The 22,360-nt window shown below is 33.5% G+C and overlaps 1 protein-coding gene across 8 annotated transcripts in view; it reads left to right on the top strand.

Annotated features, from left to right (window-relative positions):
- Positions 1 to 22,360, top strand: part of SCN1A (sodium voltage-gated channel alpha subunit 1) — a 143,065-nt gene that overhangs the window by 114,893 nt on the left and 5,812 nt on the right. For 6 of the 8 annotated variants that reach the window (XM_074009381.1, XM_074009378.1, XM_074009376.1 and 3 more), the window contains exons 22-27: positions 4,892 to 5,065; positions 7,463 to 7,585; positions 14,543 to 14,824; positions 17,602 to 17,655; positions 19,188 to 19,325; positions 21,248 to 21,352. In XM_074009381.1, coding sequence (XP_073865482.1) covers positions 4,892 to 5,065; positions 7,463 to 7,585; positions 14,543 to 14,824; positions 17,602 to 17,655; positions 19,188 to 19,325; positions 21,248 to 21,352 — 876 coding nt within the window. Of the gene's footprint in view, positions 1 to 4,891; positions 5,066 to 7,462; positions 7,586 to 9,995; positions 10,060 to 14,542; positions 14,825 to 17,601; positions 17,656 to 19,187; positions 19,326 to 21,247; positions 21,353 to 22,360 lie in introns of all 8 variants that reach the window. The other 2 variants (XR_012421179.1, XR_012421178.1) reach the window with 1 other exon arrangement.

Genomic DNA, 22,360 nt, shown 5'->3' with positions numbered 1-22,360 from the left:
TCTTATTATTTTGAGGTACGTTCCATCAATACCGAATTTATTGAGCGTTTTTAGCATGAAGGGCTGTTGAATTTTGTCAAAAGCCTTTTCTGCATCAATTGAGATAATCATGTGGTTCTTGTCTTTGGTTCTGTTTATATGCTGGATTATGTTTATTGATTTGCGAATGTTGAACCAGCCTTGCATCCCAGGGATGAAGCCCACTTGATCATGGTGGATAAGCTTTTTGATGTGTTGCTGAATCCGGTTTGCCAGTATTTTATTGAGGATTTTTGCATCGATGTTCATCAGAGATATTGGTCTAAAATTCTCTTTTTTTGTTGTGTCTCTGCCAGGCTTTGGTATCAGGATGATGTTGGCCTCATAAAATGAGTTAGGGAGGATTCCCTATTTTTCTATTGATTGGAATAGTTTCAGAAGGAATGGTACCAACTCCTCCTTGTACCTCAGGTAGAATTCAGCTGTGAATCCATCTGGTCCTGGACTTTTTTTGGTTGGTAGGCTATTAATTGTTGCCTCAATTTCAGAGCCTGCTATTGGTCTATTCAGGGATTCAACTTCTTCCTGGTTTAGTCTTGGAAGAGTGTAAGTGTCCAGGAAATTATCCATTTCTTCTAGATTTTCCAGTTTATTTGCATAGAGGTGTTTATAGTATTCTCTGATGGTAGTTTGTATTTCTGTGGGGTCGGTGGTGATATCCCCTTGATCATTTTTAATTGCGTCGATTTGATTCTTCTCTCTTTTCTTCTTTATTAGTCTGGCTAGTGGGCTGTCAATTTTGTTGATCTTTTCAAAAAACCAACTCCTGGATTCATTGATTTTTTGGAGGGTTTTTTGTGTCTCTATCTCCTTCAGTTCTGCTCTGATCTTAGTTATTTCTTGCCTTCTGCTAGCTTTTGAATGTGTTTGCTCTTGCTTCTCTAGTTCTTTTAATTGCGATGTTAGAGTGTCAATTTTAGATCTTTCCTGCTTTCTCTTGTGGGCATTTAGTGCTATAAATTTCCCTCTACACACTGCTTTAAATGTGTCCCAGAGATTCTGGTATGTTGTATCTTTGTTCTCATTGGTTTCAAAGAACATCTTTATTTCTGCCTTCATTTCGTTATGTACCCAGTAGTCATTCAGGAGCAGGTTGTTCAGTTTCCATGTAGTTGAGCGGTTTTGATTGAGTTTCTTAGTCTTGAGTTCTAGTTTGATTGCACTGTGGTCTGAGAGACAGTTTGTTATAATTTCTGTTCTTGTACATTTGCTGAGGAGTGCTTTACTTCCAATTACGTGGTCAATTTTGGAGTAAGTATGATGTGGTGCTGAGAAGAATGTATATTCTGTTGATTTGGGGTGGAGAGTTCTATAGATGTCTATTAGGTCTGCTTGCTGCAGAGATGAGTTCAATTCCTGGATATCCTTGTTAACTTTCTGTCTCGTTGATCTGTCTAATGTTGACAGTGGAGTGTTGAAGTCTCCCATTATTATTGTATGGGAGTCTAAGTCTCTTTGTAAGTCTCTAAGGACTTGCTTTATGAATCTGGGTGCTCCTGTATTGGGTGCATATATATTTAGGATAGTTAGCTCTTCCTGTTGAATTGATCCCTTTACCATTATGTAATGGCCTTCTTTGTCTCTTTTGATCTTTGATAGTTTAAAGTCTGTTTTATCAGAGACTAGGATTGCAACCCCTGCTTTTTTTTGTTCTCCATTTGCTTGGTAAATCTTCCTCCATCCCTTTATTTTGAGCCTATGTATGTCTCTGCGTGTGAGATGGGTCTCCTGAATACAGCAGACTGATGGGTCTTGACTCTTTATCCAGTTTGCCAGTCTGTGTCTTTTAATTGGAGCATTTAGTCCATTTACATTTAAGGTTAATATTGTTATGTGTGAACTTGATCCTGCCATTATGATATTAACTGGTTATTTTGCTCGTTAGTTGATGCAGTTTCTTCCTAGCCTCAATGGTCTTTATATTTTGGCATGTTTTTGCAATGGCTGGTACCGGTTGTTCCTTTCCATGTTTAGTGCTTCCTTCAGGGTCTCTTGTAAGGCAGGTCTAGTGGTGACAAAATCTCTAAGCATTTGCTTATCTGTAAAAGATTTTATTTCTCCTTCACTTATGAAACTTAGTTTGGCTGGATATGAAATTCTGGGTTTAAAATTCTTTTCTTTAAGAATGTTGAATATTGGCCCCCACTCTCTTCTGGCTTGGAGAGTTTCTGCTGAGAGATCTGCTGTTAGTCTGATGGGCTTCCCTTTGTGGGTAACCCGACCTTTCTCTCTGGCTGCCCTTAAGATTTTTTCCTTCATTTCAACTTTGGTGAATCTGGCAATTATGTGTCTTGGAGTTGCTCTTCTCGAGGAGTATCTTTGTGGCGTTCTCTGTATTTCCTGGATTTGAATGTTGGCCTGCCCTACTAGGTTGGGGAAGTTCTCCTGGATGATATCCTGAAGAGTGTTTTCCAACTTGGTTCCATTTTCCCCCTCACTTTCAGGCACCCCAATCAGACGTAGATTTGGTCTTTTTACATAATCCCATACTTCTTGCAGGCTTTGTTCATTTCTTTTTCTTCTTTTTTCTTTTGGTTTCTCTTCTCGCTTCATTTCATTCATTTGATCCTCAATCGCTGATACTCTTTCTTCCAGTTGATCGAGTCTGTTACTGAAGCTTGTGCATTTGTCACATATTTCTCGTGTCATGGTTTTCATCTCTTTCATTTCGTTTAGGACTTTCTCTGCATTAATTACTCTAGCCATCAATTCTTCCACTTTTTTTTCAAGATTTTTAGTTTCTTTGCGCTGGGTACGTAATTCCTCCTTTAGCTCTGAGAAATTTGATGGACTGAAGCCTTCTTCTCTCATCTCGTCAAAGTCATTCTCCGTCCAGCTTTGATCCGTTGCTGGCAATGAGCTGCGCTCCTTTGCCGGGGGAGATGCGCTCTTATTTTTTGAATTTCCAGCTTTTCTGCCCTGCTTTTTCCCCATCTTTGTGGTTTTATCTGCCTCTGGTCTTTGATGATGGTGATGTACTGATGGGGTTTTGGTGTAGGTGTCCTTCCTGTTTGATAGTTTTCCTTCTAACAGTCAGGACCCTCAGCTGTAGGTCTGTTGGAGATTGCTTGAGGTCCACTCCAGACCCTGTTTGCCTGGGTATCAGCAGCAGAGGCTGCAGAAGATAGAATATTTCTGAACAGCGAGTGTACCTGTCTGATTCTTGCTTTGGAAGCTTCCTCTCCGGGGTGTACTCCTCCCTGTGAGGTGTGGGGTGTCAGACTGCCCCTAGTGGGGGATGTCTCCCAGTTAGGCTACTCAGGGGTCAGGGACCCACTTGAGCAGGGAGTCTGTCCCTTCTCAGATCTCAACCTCCGTGTTGGGAGATCCACTGCTCTCTTCAAAGCTGTCAGACAGAGTCGTTTGCGTCTGCAGAGGTGTCTGCTGCGTTTGTTTAGTTTACTGTGCCCTGTCCCCAGAGGTGGAGTCTACAGAGACAGGCAGGTTTCCTTGAGCTGCTGTGAGCTCCACCCAGTTCGAGCTTCCCAGCAGCTTTGTTTACCTACTTAAGCCTCAGCAATGGCGGGCGCCCCTCCCCCAGCCTCGCTGCTGCCTTGCCGGTAGATCACAGACTGCTGCGCTAGCAATGAGGGAGGCTCAGTGGGTGTGGGACCCTCCCGGCCAGGTGTGGGATATGATCTCCTGGTGTGCCTGTTTGCTTAAAGCACAGTATTGGGGTGGGAGTTACCCGATTTTCCAGGTGTTGTGTGTCTCAGTTCCCCTGGCTAGGAAAAGGGACTCCCTTCCCCCTTGCGCTTCCCAGCTGAGGCAATGCCTCGCCCTGCTTCAGCTGTCGCTGGTCGGGCTGCAGCAGCTGACCAGCACCGATCGTCCGGCACTCCCCAGTGAGATGAACCCAGTACCTCAGTTGAAAATGCAGAAATCACCGGTCTTCTGTGTCGCTGGCGCTGGGAGTTGGAGACTGGAGCTGCTCCTATTCGGCCATCTTGCTCCGCCCCCCAGGTTTATCTTTATAAGAAGGTGTTCACTTCATCAGAATCAATTTATTTTTATATGAAAATTATTTATAAAAATATAAATATACAGATAGAATTTTAGAGAAACACTGACACAAAGGAAATACTTAAGCCATAGATAGAAAAAGAGAGAGAAAGAGAAACAAGAGTTTGCCTGATTAAAATGCAACAATAGTACAAGTTTCTTTAACTTCAGTTTATAATTCTAACACAGACATATATTTACCTGTAATTTTTCTGAAGAAAGAAATATTTTCTACATGCTACTTTAGAAGTATTTCACTGTTGAAAGCAATGCATACTTAGAAGTGAAACATCAAGATGTTCATAACAGAAGAATATATATTAGAATCTAAATGAAAAGCAATTTCATTTAATCATTGTCACGCTGTATGTCTGTTGAGAAACATAAACTATTAAAAAAACAAACAACAAAAAAGAAGCGGATGAACTCAACTATTTAGTAAAATTGGAAACTGTGAAGATCAATCACTATTTCTGCTTTACAAAAACACAAGTTTTCATTATTTCTTCAACCTCCTTTCTATAGCAAAAAAAAAAAAAAAAAAAAAATAGGAGGAAGCAAAATAAATGAAACAAAAGGAATACATAACTTCAAGTTGCAATGGCCACATCAGGATACAACATCAAGAACTTAATTCACTGGAATCATACTTTTCTTTTTCTTCTACCAATAGTCTTTCCCCTGATGAAATAAGTAAAAGAGCTTTGAGAGGAAAAAAATGTAACCGTAACTATTGTTTCTCTGCCCTCCTATTCCAATGAAATGTCATATGCATATATGATTAGGTTTTTAAAATAGCTTATAGAGTATAATCATTTTTGAAAGCTAATGTGTAACATTTTCTTTATAGGCATTTGAAGATATATATATTGATCAGCGAAAGACGATTAAGACAATGTTGGAATATGCTGACAAGGTTTTCACTTACATTTTCATTCTGGAAATGCTTCTAAAATGGGTGGCATATGGCTATCAAACATATTTCACCAATGCCTGGTGTTGGCTGGACTTCTTAATTGTTGATGTAGGTATCATTCATATTTTTGTCTCTGTTCAAGGTAGCTTGTCTTCTTTATATACAAATTCTAAAATAGTGAGTCTCAGACCACTATGTTATGTTGACAGACTATAATAACCACTAAATGCATATACTCAATGACAGTGTCATTTCTGGAAGACATGGGCTAATTTAATTCTGATTTAAAATAGCATTGGGGGATGGAATCTATGGTAGTTCTCTAGTTATCTGAGAAAGCTAAAGAAAAAACAACACATCAGCAGTTTGTAGGGAAAGTAGTGAAATAGGGAACTTAAAAGGTATGTTACTTAAATCCTTTATGTTGTGAATCAGCGGACTCAAGTTTGTATCCCGGGACCATCGCTTGTTGATTTTGTGCCACTGAGTTAGTTTCTTGGCCCCAAACTTTTGGCCCCAAACTTGTACAGTATTAAAGGCACTCAATAAAAACAGTGATGCCGTTGGGTGCTATAGTCATTTAAAAAAAAATTCTTGGGAGGCTGAGGCAGGAGAATGGCGTGAACCCGGGAGGCGGAGCTTGCAGTGAGCCTTGATCGCGCCACTGCACTCCAGCCTGGGCGACAGAGCGAGACTCTGTTTAAAAAAAAAAAAAAAAATTCTCTTTGATCTACTCAAACTTTTTAAAGAATAGATTTAAATAGTAGATTATCTGGATTATGACTTCATTTTAGGGAGTAAGGTGTGCAGAGTATAGGGAAAGACAAGTCTACTTTATGTAGCAGTGAAAGTTTTCCTAGAATATAAACTAGATTTACGGCAAGCCCAAACAGCCCTTTATAGAATTTGTATGCCCAATGATTAATACTGCATTTACTGAAAACAAGTGACTGACTTCAAGATGTGTTAAAGTTAAGCATCATGTTTTCCATTATCAACTTGGCAAAATTTCAGCTTTAGAAAGCTATAGCAAAATTATCCTGACTTCGTATTGTTTTACCCCAAAAAGATACTAACCCAGCAAGACTATGAAGGTTTCTTGTGGAAGGTGTGATTGAGCTAAGAATCATGCATGCATTATATCTCCTTGATCCTGAACAAAGGCAAAGCTAAGGCTATTTGAAAAACTTAACAATGTTCCTGTGAAATGAGCCAATTGAGAGAAATCTCAAAGGAATTGCTTTATCACATCAATAAGGGAGGAAGTTTCTAATATTGAGGTTTCAAGCATTAGAAGTTACATTATATTTCAATTTCAGAATTTTTTACACTATAATTTAAATCTAAATGTAATTTAACCCTTTAAAACTTCCTGAGGTTTGTTTTTTTTTCTATTACACTTATTACACATCAGCTTTCTGGTGGAAGTTTTTAAGTTTCATTTTTGAAACATTTTAAGAAAATAATTTTATAGAAAATTTTGTAGTTTGTAACAATACTACCTTTATTTTCAAAGTTCTGTTTTAATTATTTAATGAAGATCAGTATAGCACTCTATAAAAAGACTAATTACAGCACATATCAAATAATGTAAGAAGTGTATTAAATATGATACAATTAATACATTTTTAAAAAGAAAAGTTTACAAAAATAGTGTCCAGTATATGTGGAATTGTCCGATACTAGCCTCTTCCTAACTAAATAAATTGTAACCTTGATTGAATGCAAAGTTTTGGTAAATTCCTTATTTAGAGAATTAGATACATAAGATTTGTCATTTAGTCACGTATATTACCTACAAATGAATACAAATGAAGTAAATTTATTGCTGTGTGTATTTGGTAAATATTCATTGATTGGCCCCTTGGGGCCAGGTATCATGGCAGAAGCCATAAATTAGTGTAAAGATTTTTGAAGAAGTTTTGTAATGGAATGTCTTTCTAAGTTACTTATGTAAAAATAAACTTTAAACAAGTGAAAATGCAAGGTATTACCAAGACAAAATATCACCTTTAAAACTGATGTAGTTCATTAATTTCTGAGAATACTAATTATGATTAGTTAAATATACTGATGCATGGTAGAAACTTCTTGCTTTTGTAACTACAATAGCAGTTTTTGTATTTTATAACTAGCTATAAGAAAAGCCATAAATTCAACAGCAACTTAATAAAATAAAGGAAGAATAGCCAATGAATTTTTTTCCACCTTGATTTCTTCTTTTATTTTACTAATTTTTACTTTGTTTTTTTCCTAATTATTCAATTGATAAATTATATGACATTTAAGGATTTTTTTCAGCTAGCTTTTAATTAATGTCCTAAAAGTTACATCGTTTGCATCAAACTGAAAATATTTCTTTAATTTTTTAAAGGTTTACTGAAAATGAACATTTACCTTCTGAATAATTATAAGCAAAAATTACACTTGTTATATATAGCAACTAGGAACTACATATTGAATGATGATTCTATTTATTAATTGTTATTATTTTTGTGTGTGCAGGTTTCACTGGTCAGTTTAACAGCAAATGCCTTGGGTTACTCAGAACTTGGAGCCATCAAATCTCTCAGGACACTAAGAGCTCTGAGACCTCTAAGAGCCTTATCTCGATTTGAAGGGATGAGGGTAAGAAAAATGAAAGAACCTGAAGTATTGCATATAGCCAAAATTAAACTAAATTAAATTTAGAAAAAGGAAAACCTATGCATGCAAAAGGAATGGCAAATTTTTGCAAAATTGCTACTTTGTTGTTTTATCTGTTGCATATTTACTTCTAGGTGATATGCAAGAGAAATAGGCCTCTCTTGAAATGATATAATATCATTTATCTGCTGTGCTTATTTAAATGACTTTATTTCCTAATCCTTCTTGGGAGTTTCCTTACAAATCTATATACAAAAAAAAAAAGCAAATGCATTATTAAAGTACTGTGTGTAATGATACAATAATAATCTAAAGTAAATTCTGTATCAGGTGCTTATTCTTTGTGATGATATACTGTACTTAACGAGTTTTCCTGAAAATAATGTGAATCACACATGTGCCTAAGTATGAATGTAAAGAAAAGAATGAAAGGAGTTGTTAAAATTTTTGTCTGTATAATGCCAAAGTTTGCATTATTTGAATATATTCAAGGTTAGATGGTTAGATATTAAGTGTTGACTGAATTTATAAAACTAGTAATACTAACTTAAAAATTACATACAAATCCACACCATTTTTATGATAATAAACACTTATAATGAACAGAAAATATAATTTTGACTCATTACTATAATTTATAAATTAACCTTAACTTACATCTTATTGGTCAGAGTCACACAAATTTTATTTTATCCTTCTTAAAGACCCAATAATCATTTTCCATCATTCGTAACAGATTAGAAATTTTGCCATTATTGACTTGTTATTCTCCGTGTCTTTTGTTAAAGCATGAAGCATTAATTTATAGATGTATAATATAAAAAATTAGTTCTGCTTTTTAAAAAAATATTGTCAAAACAAAACACTAAATTGTGTGATTCCAATAGAAAATCATTGCTCTCTCACCTCCTAAGATTAGGTACGTTTATGGAAACTAAGCTGTATTGTAGACTTCCATTTGCACTTTATACATTGTTTATAGCCTTATGTTCTCAAGTCTTATAATAAATGTCACTTCGTAAGAACATAAGACTTGTCTTCGATTTCCCTAATATATACGAAAACTTTTTCCTCATTATCAACAACTCAGTACAATAAAATACAAGTAGTCCTCTTTTATTTCTCACAGAGAGCCTCACATTTTCACCAAAATGTTATCAGAAATTCTCTCTGGGGTATGTAAAAATTAAGTCTGTTTTCCAATTAAATGTCACTTTGTTTTGTTTCAGACTGGCAGTTTCAGTTCTGGAGAAAAAATATCATTTCTCTATATTCTACTTGAAAACATGTTGCCTGAATCAAAGTAATATATTTTATATGGGTTATGAAATCTGAACAATGCTAAACTTTTGAAAATATTATAAACTTTTTACATCTGACCATTTGAAAATTTGTTAAATCCATTCACTGGTCAAGTGCTCAGATATTTCCATACATTACACTTCATTGCTATAAAAAAGTTGGTTTTGTGGGTATGCTTTTAATTTTCTCAGAAATAACCATATCTATAATTATTAATCAATAATACCCTTTATATTAAAAGAGGTTACCTTTTCAAACTTGGAGTTTTAGACATAAAATCCTTATAAATGTTGATAGTGATAAAACTAATCATTTAAATGGTCAGATTTATGAATATGGCTCTATTCCTCATAATGACAGCATATACACAGCACTAAAATGACTGATCTCTTCAATACGTGTTTGGCATTGTAGAGTCAAAATAACCTTATACTTGATTCTATTTTTTATACTTCTAGTGTTTGGATTTTTTTATTTTGTAAAAATATAATCACGAGTGATGGTGAGGTTGGATATAAGAATGATATTATGATTGGGAAGTGAGATTTGAACATACTCAGAAACTCTCATTTAATTCTTTGCCCTAGCAGCATAAAATCGCAATAGCTGCGTCAAAGCGTAACACAGGCACTCATTTTATTTTTGTTGTTCTGTTACTTTTTCAAAGCATGTGCTTTTATGCAACATTACTGAATAAAGCATGTTGTACAGTGCTTCATAAGAAGTTAGAAAGTAACAAATAAATTATCATCACGTTGCACTTTGTGTTTTGCATGTTTTATGCACATTTCTGGCTGACAGCTTTTAAACATTTATTGTATTTCAAATTTCCAGTCCAAATTTTTCAACTTGTAAAATTAAACTGAGTGAATTGATGTCGCTAATATCTAGAATAATTAAAATTTGTATTTAAATTTGTATTTTTAATTTCCTAACCTAGGAAATCTTAAATACCTTCTTTTTCAAAAGAACTCAAGTCTTAATTGATAGGGAAACAGACAGAGAGCATCATGAACAAAAGATAACACCAAATGTTCTGTCATATCAGATCTCTAACTAATAACAAACTATATATTTCTATTTTGTATAGGATAATCTTGCTCCAACTTGGATGGGGTGGAGCGCTGGTTCCTCCCCTGAGCCCTTTATTATGGGTACTGTATTACCCCTTTTGCTACCTTTAATCCTTGCACTGTGACTTATGTGTAGTGGGGTGAGGGTGGGATTGGGAAGGGTACTATTAATGCACCACAGTAGGGAAAATACAGTATTTACATCCTAATCCCCTCTTTTCAATTGTCTTAAATTTCATTTGGGAAAAAAAAAAAAAACCTTTATGAATTTACCCTCTGTGGATTTTAACCCCAATGGTTGATATCTTTATGAAGTTTCATTGAATATGATTTAGTTGTGTGTATATGGAGTTATCCATTTATGGGGAGATTACTTGATTGGTGAGGGCGGGGGACCCTGGTGTAGAACAATTATGTGAAAAAACAGTTTAACTTGTTAAGCTCATAATACTGTTTGAGGCATACAGCCCCTGCTGTTTAGTACCTTGGTCTGGGTCCTGCAAATTACCAGTGAGATACCATCAGTTGATTATTGATACGTATGAGCAGATACTAGGGTGCAATATTTCAGGTTTTATAAGACTGGTATTGATTGTGACCATTCTCATTTTTTATTGTGTAAGTTCATATGGGGTTATTTTCAAAATGTTAACAAGGCAAAAAATAAATTAAGAAATAGTTGAATTAAGCACATGTGAATTGTGTTGTAAACAAAAAGTTAATATAAAAGAATCCACTTATTTGAATTATGCAGAATAGAATACACACCTAGAAATAAAACAAAAACATCTTATCATGAGCATTAAGATAAAATTTGAGGCATAAACTCACTTCTTAGAATAAGTAACTCCCAACTAACTTTCTAGGATTTTAAAAGATATCACAGTCAAAACATACATAAACATAACTCTATATTTTATTTATTCTTAAAGTTTAAGTGTATTATACAAGAAGAAGAGTTCTTATTTTTGAGAGACAGAAAAAGTCAGAATTTTTGTTTGGATCACTGATATATCATAGCTTACAAAAATAATTGTCTTAATTAAAACCCACAGTACGATTATTTTAGATTTTTAAAGAAAGATTCTATTATTCTTCTTCATACTTAAAAATGGATAATTCCTACTTTGCCTACTTTTTATTTTTATTCACATACATTTTCTTTATTTCTATTACAGAAACACTAGAATTCATAAATAGTGTTGAATTGAAGTTCAAAAGTAATTAATTCAGATAAAAAGACATTTCTGCATGTATGAAAATTTCTAATGTGAATTTACATATTTAATCATCAAGCCTTCATTTGGTGTAGACATATTTTTTAAAATGCAGGTAATGAACCAGAAATCGAATTGGTTGTGCTAGAGCAGAGAAACTTTATTTGATGATGTTTGTTTTGAAAAAAAGCTTCTGAGAAGAAACAACCTCTAGTACAGTATTAATTCATTAAGATAGTTCCTTTCTCAGACATCTCCTTTCATGTAGCCTGAAAGTTCAATTTGTTCTTTCCAATTTATTCAGACTAATTCTGCCTACTTTCTTCCCTCCATGAGAACCAATTACTGCAGTTTTATTGAGACTGAAAAAAGTTAATCCACCTCCTGCTTTGCTGAACCAAGGAATGGCTTGGAACTCTTGGGAAAAGACAATCTTTTCTATGATCTTTCATTGTCTAATTTAATACACCATAAATATGACTATAGCTTTGTATGGTAAATTCCCCAATACTGTGCCAAGTGTTTTCTAAGATAAGGTTCTTTTATATTCACAAAAAAAATACAACTTTTCTCTGGGCCAAATGTATGCCAACTTTGCAAATCATATCCTGAGCTGCACGGCTGCAGAATACATGCTTGCATCATAAATTCCATAGAGTTCATTTTAACTCTAAATCAATCCCCAGTTTCAAAGTAAACCTTTCATACATATTACCTAAGCACAAACTTCTCCCTCTGCTCCGTTCCTTAATTATTCTCAGCCATATTCAGAAATAACATTTAAAAATTATGCTTTAATCAATAAATACTAAGCTAAACTTTGCTTCATTAATCCATTCATTTTGTCAACCATTATTTTATTCCTGTATTCAAAGCTCTCTGGTATATTCCTATATTCAAGACACTTAAGGCCCTGGAAGATTCATGAACATATTTTTGCATCTTAAATTTTTAGAAAACCTTACAAGCTGTCAGGATTACACTGAACTCTAGTACACAGTAATATGGTACCAAGATAAGTGGGAGCAACTCTTCCATGTAGACTGGAAAGAGCACTAGATGCTATTTATAGACTACTTTCTGAACTCATCTTGTTATAACCTTATTTTTTCTCATATGCCAAATGAGAACACAATACTGAATTATCTGTACAGTCTGTTCAGTACTAGAATTCTGATTCTTGAATTCAAAGGGGAAAACATTCCTCTTTATTTAGGAGGCTAAACTGGGGGGGCAAAGTTAGGCTCCATGAAAGAAGTGCTATTTGAACTAAAGCCTTTGAGAGGGGAGAGTATTTCAGAAAAGGAGCTATTAGACAAGGAATTTCAAGGTAAATGACATCTCAATTATCTGGCAATTATATTAGCATATGGTTATTATATTAATTGAATGGCATGAAGTATAGATGACCAGGGAAGTTAAAACCGGAAATATAGATTGTGGAGTGATGTGAATAGCAAGGTAAGAAAAATATTTGGTAGTTACCAGAGAGCCAATAAACAACTTTCAAGTGGGATTTGGGGAAGATTAATTCATCTTACATAGATTAAATGAAGGAGAGGTTAGGAGACTGACGATAGTACAAGTATGAAATAACAGAGGGCGGTTCTAGGTGGTGACTGTGAGAATGGAAAAGAGGTGACAAAGCTGAGAAATGTTTTGAAGAAAAAATGTGAGACAGGTAATGTGAAAAGAAAATCAAGAAGTGGTATAGATAACCAGTGTTCTGCTCATACTCTAAATTGGGTGTTGAAGGCAAAATACATATTTTACTTAGTACTCTGTGTATACACACTAGAAACAGCATTGTAATCTGGATAGTGGACAAAATAATCGGGAAAGAAGACAAATAAATAGTAACTTGATTTCAATTTCCAAATCTCTAATCTGAAAGAAATCTAATTCCATCCATTCATTTAAAATAAATCATAAAACAAGAATTTATGAAGCCCATTGTATTAATACAGATAGTCAGATGAGATATGGCAAAGTGTCACCTGTCAGCTTGGTAGGTTGCATAGGCCACATCATTTGGTTCTGCCTGGATAACTCAACCAGATTAATTTTTCATACTCATCCCCTCCACCTTTGTCATTACTGGTATTCTTATTTTCTTTGGCCCACTTATCACACTGTTTTATATTCCCCAGAAGACCTAGAGTTCTTTACAGACTTTAAACAGGGCTCAGAAGTATAAGAAATTGGCTCATGTATTTTTGTTTACAGACAGGCAGTTAAAAAATAGTTCTAAAAATACACTGGCATCAAATGGCAAATAGAAGATGTTTTGATGACTACTTCCTTTGGATCAGGTTGACAAGAATAATACAAACACATACGTGGAATTAAACACAGCTATTAATGTCCAAGTTTAAGGCAGCTGCCCCTTACAAGCATTTTAGGGTCTGTTTTTACCTTCCCTCTTAGCCACTCCTGTGCAGCTCCAGTGGGAGGGATGGAGGAGAAAGTAAGGAAGCCACCCCTATGTTGTTGCCAAACATGAACACTCAGATTTTTAACTAGTGGTCCAGAAATAAAGAGGGGGAAGACATCCTTCTATAGAAAAAAAAAGTAGATAATAATTGAACACAGAGCTTCATGTGATCACATCAGATTTGAGAACTATGTATAGCATCCCTCTTTTTCTTATTTTTCCAAGAAATGATTTCTATTATGTTTCATTTGAAATAAGTGTTTTGAATTAAACTCAGTAAATGAAACAACTGACATGACTGGAGCTTGAAATAAACGATGTGATGATCTAATGAAATACATAATGCAAATTGTCTTGCTTCTTATGCAAAAATTATTAGTCATAGCAATGCATGAATAATTAATGACAATTATATTAGGTATTTAATAATTTTTTATATTCATTATCTGAATTTTTAAGTTATTTTAAAAATATATTGGTCAAATCAACTCAGGTCCAAATGTTTTAGTTTTGTTCTTTAATATACTGCCTTTTTAAAATGAGTTAAACTTCTGCATAGGCTTTTTAACTTTTCTTTTTTCTGATAAACAACACAATTCTAACTTCATCTGGCAGCAAGTTCCTCCGATTTTGCTTTTCCTTTAACCTTTTAATGCTTCTCCCTCCCTTTTTTTAAAAAACGTTTTTGTTTCATTTCTTGGTTATATTGCCTATAGTTGTTTTCCTAAGTGTATTGCTTAAGAAAAAAAATGTATTTTAAGATTTTTTAAACCTTGCTTTTAAATATCCTAGAATAAATAGCCTTGATAGAAAAAAAAAAAAAAATGGGAAAGCCAGAGATTACTAGGGGAATTTTTTTTCTTTATTAACAGATAAGAATTCTGACTTTTCTTTTTTTCCATTTGTGTATTAGGTGGTTGTGAATGCCCTTTTAGGAGCAATTCCATCCATCATGAATGTGCTTCTGGTTTGTCTTATATTCTGGCTAATTTTCAGCATCATGGGCGTAAATTTGTTTGCTGGCAAATTCTACCACTGTATTAACACCACAACTGGTGACAGGTTTGACATCGAAGACGTGAATAATCATACTGATTGCCTAAAACTAATAGAAAGAAATGAGACTGCTCGATGGAAAAATGTGAAAGTAAACTTTGATAATGTAGGATTTGGGTATCTCTCTTTGCTTCAAGTTGTAAGTGAACACTATTTTCTCTGAATATTTTTATTGTTTGGAATAATAAAATAATTACACACATCTATTATTTAGTACCTAAGAAAAAGTATATATTTCTTTCTATTTAAAAAATTTCAGTTTGTTAGTACAAGTTTATGAGCCCAGCTGGGTGAAAACATTATTACATGTAAGGACTGCAGATATAGTCAGTAGTGACCAGGCCAAACAAAGACCTCTTTGTCTTTTTCTTGTATTTTCTTTGTTTCTATATTGCTCTTTCTTTCTATATAAACAAGTTAATAAATAAATCAGTAACTTTGCCATTTTTATTGTGATTAGAAGGCTTGTTTCACTGATCAGCTACCAAAACAGAATACACTTAACAGATAGATCATCTTCCAAAACACATACACTTAATACACCTAATTGGACTGTAATTAATTCGTAGGGATTAACTGCTGCTGAAGTCTATTATTTCAATCAACGTTTGCGGAATGACATTCAGGTTTTAGAATTAGATCCAAATGTGGTGGTGGGCACTTGTAATCCCAGCTACTCAGGAGGCTGAGACAGGAGAATCACTTGAACCCAGGAGGCGGAGATTGCAGTGAGCCAAGATTGTGCCACTGCACTCCAGCCTGGGCAACAAAGAGCGAAACTCCATCTAAAACAAAAAGAAGAGAGAGAGAGAGAGAGAATTAGGTCCCCATAGTGAAGTGGAAATAATACCTGAAAGCAACTAGAAACAAAAATGAAGCACAAGCAGCTATTATCTTGTCTCAAATGACCTTTCAGCACCATTATTTAAGTCTATTTTATCCTAAATATTAGTGTTTTCACTATTGGGTCTCTAAGACTGGGTATCCAAGAAAAATAGCTTATAATTTATATTTAAAAAGGTAGCCCTTTTAACATTTTCATTTGATTCTGCTTCTAGCTGCAGCAGCACCACAACAAAGCAGGGAATAAAATAAGAGTCCAGATTATTTGAAAATTCAGCTTAAAAAAAAAAGACTGCACAATTTCTTTCTTCCCTTGCGGTTCTACAGTGTCTTTAGGGCAGAAATCAATTTTTGCTCACCAAGGTTATGATTTCAACTGTTCAGCCGGGAGACTAACTAAGCAAACAAACCAACACTAGTCAAAACCCTTTTGCAGCTCTTCCAGAGGTGTCTACTATGATTACTTTACAAATTCTCCCACCTTTTTGTTGGAAATTCTTATTTATCTTCTTAACATTTTTGACCTACTCGGAATATTCGTGCAATTAAAATAGAGATTTTTAAAATCTCTATTTTAAAAATGCCCCACTGGCAAGAACGGGTGGGGCATGTTGGCTCATGCCTGTAATCCCAGCTCTTTAGGAGGCCAAAACTGGAGGATTGCTTGAGGCCAGGAGATCTAGACCAGTGGGGGCAACATAGTGAGACCCTGTATCTAAAGACAAATAAAAATAAAAGTTAAAAAAATCTGGCAAGAATGTTTTCTTTAAAAATTGTCAACACATGATGACATTTATTTGGGCATTTATTGTAACCTTTAACGAATGACCACACTTGTAAATATCACTAAAGCAACCACTTCCTCCATAAATTTGAGGAAAGAAATATTTAAAATTTTAAGCAATCCTTTAAAATGTAAGCAATTTTGAAAATATAGTGATGGTCCTGTACAAAGCTATTAAATAAATTCTGCTACCAAAAAAAAAAAAAAAAAAACCCTCTAAAATACTGCTTCACATTTGGCTTTTATAGAATCACCTCTCTATTGATTAGTAAGTCATTGAAATGGCCCCTTGAATCACTTTTTTCTGTTTCTATACCAAGTGTGTAATGAACTTGTTCTATCATTGACCTAAGCCACTAACATATTTAACACATCTCTCTTTCATGTACAAAAGCCTTGTACTTTCTAGCTAAGAATCATTACTTTCTTTTCACTGCTGTCACCCACACCCTTGCTTAGCTTTTGTCTCATGATATCCACCACTTCACAAGGGTTAGTGTTATCAAAACAAAGATATATTGTGATACAGATGCTAAAGCTTTGCTAGCCTCCCTCACTAGCTAAGGAATAATCCTTTTAGGCCCACAGGACTCAAAATTCATGCCCTAGGACAAGTAACAAATTACTGTAAGTTGTTAGCCTGAGTATCCTTCATCCTGTGAGTGCCAAGTGTCTGCTGTACTATTGTTCACGTTTCTTATTCATATTAAGTTATTATCTTCAAGAATTTCAGAAAGAAAATAGAATATGGGATTATTTCTAAATGTTTTGCTCTAAAATTCTTAAAAAGATAGTTGCAACCCTGCCTTTATGTATCCTGGTACTATCCTTACATTGTTATAATAAAGAGAAATCTTAAATTTTCAATCACTTTGATCACCCTGCAGATAAATTTTAGCAGATGATCCTTAGATCTAAGTTGTAATTATTAGCCTGATAGAGCTATTGACACATGTGTTCGCATTTGTAAGACCTCCTAAAAGTGCTCCAGCAAATTTTAATACTGCTTTAAATATCATGATACCATGAACTCTAAAGAATTGAAAAGTACTTGTGAGTTGGTTATCAAATGGGAGGATATATCAAATGGTCATTTTGTTCAATATGTGTTCTAGAAATGAAAAGCCTTACTAACATACTGTCTTGGTCCAAAATCTATGTAAAATTTGTTTTGAAATGTCTTTCAAAAATATTCTCTTTTGAAAATTATATCAGTAAGAATATTTATTAAACATCAGGTCTAAATTATTTTTTACTCCAAAGTAAAACATGCATGTCCTTCTTAATAGGCCACATTTAAAGGATGGATGGATATAATGTATGCAGCAGTTGATTCCAGAAATGTAAGTATTCCTTGTATTCTAAGTCTTTTTATAATATTGACCAGGTGGTAAAATTAATCGGATAAAATATAACCAAATGAAATGATTCTATCTTGATTTAAAATATTTGGGAAAAAGTGTGTCAGGTAAGTATTCAAGCACAGCAATGTTTATCAGAAAGATCTTACTAAGATAATTCAACACATGCATTATTTTGAAAACCAAAGTAAGAAATTCATATATTTAATAACTAACAAATATTTTTCTTTTAAATATTTTCTATTTTGTTTCCTATTTATCCACACATTATATAATTAGTAGTAATTTTAGTGTATAGGGCCAAATTTGAAGAAATATATGATTTCTATCATTAGTTGAAATGTATAGTCACCCTCCATATTAGACAGCATGAAAACTTATGGATATTGTTCTGTCAGTCTTAGATTACTGTGTTGATTTCTTTCAAATAATCATATTTTAAACCAAAAAAAAGAATGCTTTTATATGATTTTTAGCCTCCATAAATTGACTGAAGTTGCAATCATTTCTGTGGCCAACAGATTCCTTTTAGTGTATATCACCAAAGTATAAACCTATTTTATTTGATTTCAGCCTCTTTAAGGCTCTAGGACCTAAACTGAAATTCACGCTCATTCCAACTTTGCTCTTCAAAACTTTGCAAGACGTAGTATTTTCTGTCAACCTTCATCTTTCTATCCTGAAGTCTCATCTGTTTAGTTTATCATCATGAAGAATAACATTTGTCCCTGCAGTCTTCAACCTGATAGTTTGGTGTTATCTTTCTCGAAGTGCATTTCAAATAGCTTTAGTTTTATGTTGAATATCATTTTGATAACCTCCAGAGTTGTTTTATTTCACTTTGTCACTTATATTTTGTTTTGTGTGTTTAGTTGGCTTTTAACTTTGTTGCCTTTAGAAGGACAGGAATCTGTTAAAATATTGTAGTGACTTTTTCAGTCCATTACTAAATTATAAGTAATAGTCCATTTGTTATAAGCACAATCTAGGAATTAAATAATCAACTGAGGATTTATAAAATGAACTGTCCATTTATGTCTACTTAATCTGAAAAATTCAGTGACTGTCACATTAGGGTATAGTGCCAAACATCTGAATGAACAACTCATTTCTTATTTGCTACATTATTTCATGCATACATGAATGATTGTTTCTAAACCTAGCCTATGGATATTTACAGTTTTAAAATTTTTTATTAATAATTTTAAAATTACTAAAATTCAGTACCTTAAAAGCTTGTAAATTTAGCACATTACTGTTCAAATGGAAGAATAGTATTTGTATTTATAGTTATAAAAATAGATTTTAGAATGTCATAGTAGCCACATTTTTCACATGAAAACATCCCTAAAGACTAATTTCAGAGATGTTTTTAGAGGTAGTTGATTCAGAAAAAAAAAAAATGCTGACATATTAGTAAGAATAATTTTTTTCTATTGTTATGAAAAAGCACCAATGATATTTCCAGCACTAAAATGTATGGTAATATTTTACAAAATAATCTCCTTTGGTAGGTGGAACTCCAGCCTAAGTATGAAGAAAGTCTGTACATGTATCTTTACTTTGTTATTTTCATCATCTTTGGGTCCTTCTTCACCTTGAACCTGTTTATTGGTGTCATCATAGATAATTTCAACCAGCAGAAAAAGAAGATAAGTATTTCTAATATTTTCTCTCCCACTGAGATAGAAAATTATTCCTTGAAGTGTTTTCTCTGCCAAATGCGTACTTGAATTTAGAAACCAAATGGGAGTATATATTATAACTGATTTTTCCTTCCTCTCCCTCTGTCATTCACTATCCATATATTTCCAGCTATAGAAAGCTAAGAATAACTGTGTTCCACACTCTTGTGCATAGGTTTGTAAAGTTTTTCTCCTTTTATTCATTATCAAGAAACATTTTCTGTCTTAAATATAATAATAATTAGAATAAAACTAGAAAGCAACCTAATATGCCCCTTTCCCGAAAACAACTTGTTATTATATGCGTACAACTACCCACTCCCCCTTGAAAATATATTTTCCAACTAATTTTTTGAAATTAGGAAACCGGATGTAAGCTTCTTCTAGTGTTTATTTTTATGCTTTTTTCTTTCATTGATTTCTTTTATATATTCCCACTTCTTTCTCCAAGATATTTAATTGTAAGCTATCCCTTTCAGTCTTGAATTGTATGACTCTTTATTATTTATCATTTATAAGGCTCATTTGATTGTCCCAGTTACTTATGTACATTATAGAACATATGGAAAGTAAATAAATATCTTCACTTGGAAGTAACTGCTGCCATTCACATTTTGTTTTTCTGTTCAGACTATTTCTATACATACTTATTGTTTTAATTTTTATCTATAATTATAAATTCCACTTTTGACTTAACATCAGTATTTTCTCATTTTGTTAAGTCTTCATACATACATTATCATAATTTACTTATTCATTCCCTAGTAGGTTGATAATTTAGATTGTTTTTAATCTTTAATGATTTAAATAGTACCTTGTTGAAAGTCTTCGTACATAAAAAAAGAGAGAGAGAGAGAAAATAAGGCTTTAATTATTTCCTTAGAATAAATTCCCACAATGAAGTATTTTACTCCCCCAGAGTAATATATCTACTCAAACTCCCAATAACAGTGTATGAGCACCCATGCCACTATTCCCTCACTGTCACCAAACATTATCTTTGTTTTTGAATACTTGGTATTTAATAGGTGAAAACTATTTAATTTTTATTTTTATGAATTTTATCACCTTAATTGTTATGACTTTTATGTATTTTATTACATTTGAACATGTTCTTAAATGCTTATTGGCCATTTGTGTTTCTTCCTTTATGTACTGTTGCTTCATCTCACTTGCTCAGTATGTTTGCTTTTTGTATAATGAGTGCTTTCTTTCACTACAGAACATTCTCCCCTCAATTCCCTTTTCTTATTACTAGTAGTATTCTGTAGTCAATATCAGGCTACTCCATTTCACTTACTTGCCAGTGTTCCAATCTTCTATCCCTACTAGTCTGTCCCATACTTACTATGCTATGAACTCTGATTTATCCCCTAAATCTCTCACTCACTCATCCAGTTTTCTTTTTATCCCTTTGCTCCAATTCTTGACAGAGTTGGAGTGACTTTTTTAATGAGTAACTCCAAACCATCTTGCAGTATGCATACTCTAACTCTTTGCTACATTTAAATAAGAAAATTATTACCTTTAACATCATAAAGGTAGTATGTATAGTATAAGGTACCAAGTATTTATTATCTCAGTGAACCAAATTTCACCATTCACTAAGCATATAGTCTTGGATAAAATACTTAACCTTTTTGAGATTTGGGGGTTTGTCTTCATAAGAAAATAATAATAAAGTCAATTTTGAATTATTTAAGGAATTAGATATTATTATCATACCTAAAGAGAACTTTCAATTTTTCACATTTTGAATCACAGATATAATTATGCTAATCAGTTGAATTTTGCATTTATTTTTTTAGCCATACATTTTCTATTTTAACATTGAAAAAATATGTGCAAAAGGACACAGTTTTAACCAGTTTGATTTTTCTTTTCTATACTTTGGAGGTCAAGACATCTTTATGACAGAAGAACAGAAGAAATACTATAATGCAATGAAAAAATTAGGATCGAAAAAACCGCAAAAGCCTATACCTCGACCAGGAGTAAGAAATACCAAATGATATGGGGGAAAATATAAAAACAAAAACTTGCATGGTTGTCTCACAAAAAAGAAAGTAGCTAACATTTCCAGTAGAAAAAATTTCTTTCACTTTTAGAGCATCATAGTTTGTATCTTTTATGGTAATGGTAACAACAACAAAAATTAAACACCAAAAAGAACAAGAAAAAATAGAAGATGCCTTGACTTCAAGAGATTTAGAAGCATACCATTAGAATCCATATTAATTGGCCAATGGACACATAGACCATGTGATATGCACAAGAGAAAGTTAATCACACAACTCAAGAACGGTTGCCAAGTAATATCAGGGAAAGAAGTAAACCTTTGGATGGGGCTATAAGAAATGCAATTTTCTAATATTTTAAGAAATGAATGAAGTGTTGAGTGAAATAGCACCTTACTTCTATTTTATTTTTCACTAGAGATACTAAGTGTTTTAAAGGAGGAAAGAATTCCAGTATCTACTACTCATATATATGGCTACAGAGTTAGATATTACTAATGTCTGCAGAAGTCAGGGTCACTAATTACAGTTTATGATGATAAATAACAATACTCATGCTTCCATGATGAAACAAACAAACTGCTATTAAAATGGAGAGCTATTATTCCCACACTCTAAAGATGTTTATGATGATGATCTGAGAGGTTTCAGTAACTCCTAGGGTGCATCAAGGAAAAAATAGTAGCAAATACTCATATTGTGATGACTGAATATTGCCTTCCTGAGAGTGATCGAGAAATATGCACTTTCTCTGTTAAAATTAGCACTGAAAGTAGAAAAGAACCAACAATTTGTAGGAAAAATATGTGAGAAATGCCCTCAGAATTCCTCAGTGGCCCAAAGAAATAAGCCTGCGGATGACGTTCAGTGACCAGCAGTGGCAGAACTGGGAAGCAGAATCACAGATCAATGACAAAGAACATGAATTTTTTTGACATAAACATATAAGAAATGTCATTCTGGTCCCATTATCCTTGTGCAGGT

The sequence above is a fragment of the Macaca fascicularis genome, chromosome 12 (assembly GCF_037993035.2).
Source record: "Macaca fascicularis isolate 582-1 chromosome 12, T2T-MFA8v1.1".
Taxonomy (NCBI): domain Eukaryota; kingdom Metazoa; phylum Chordata; class Mammalia; order Primates; family Cercopithecidae; genus Macaca; species Macaca fascicularis.
This window is presented reverse-complemented; position numbering and strand designations above follow the sequence as displayed.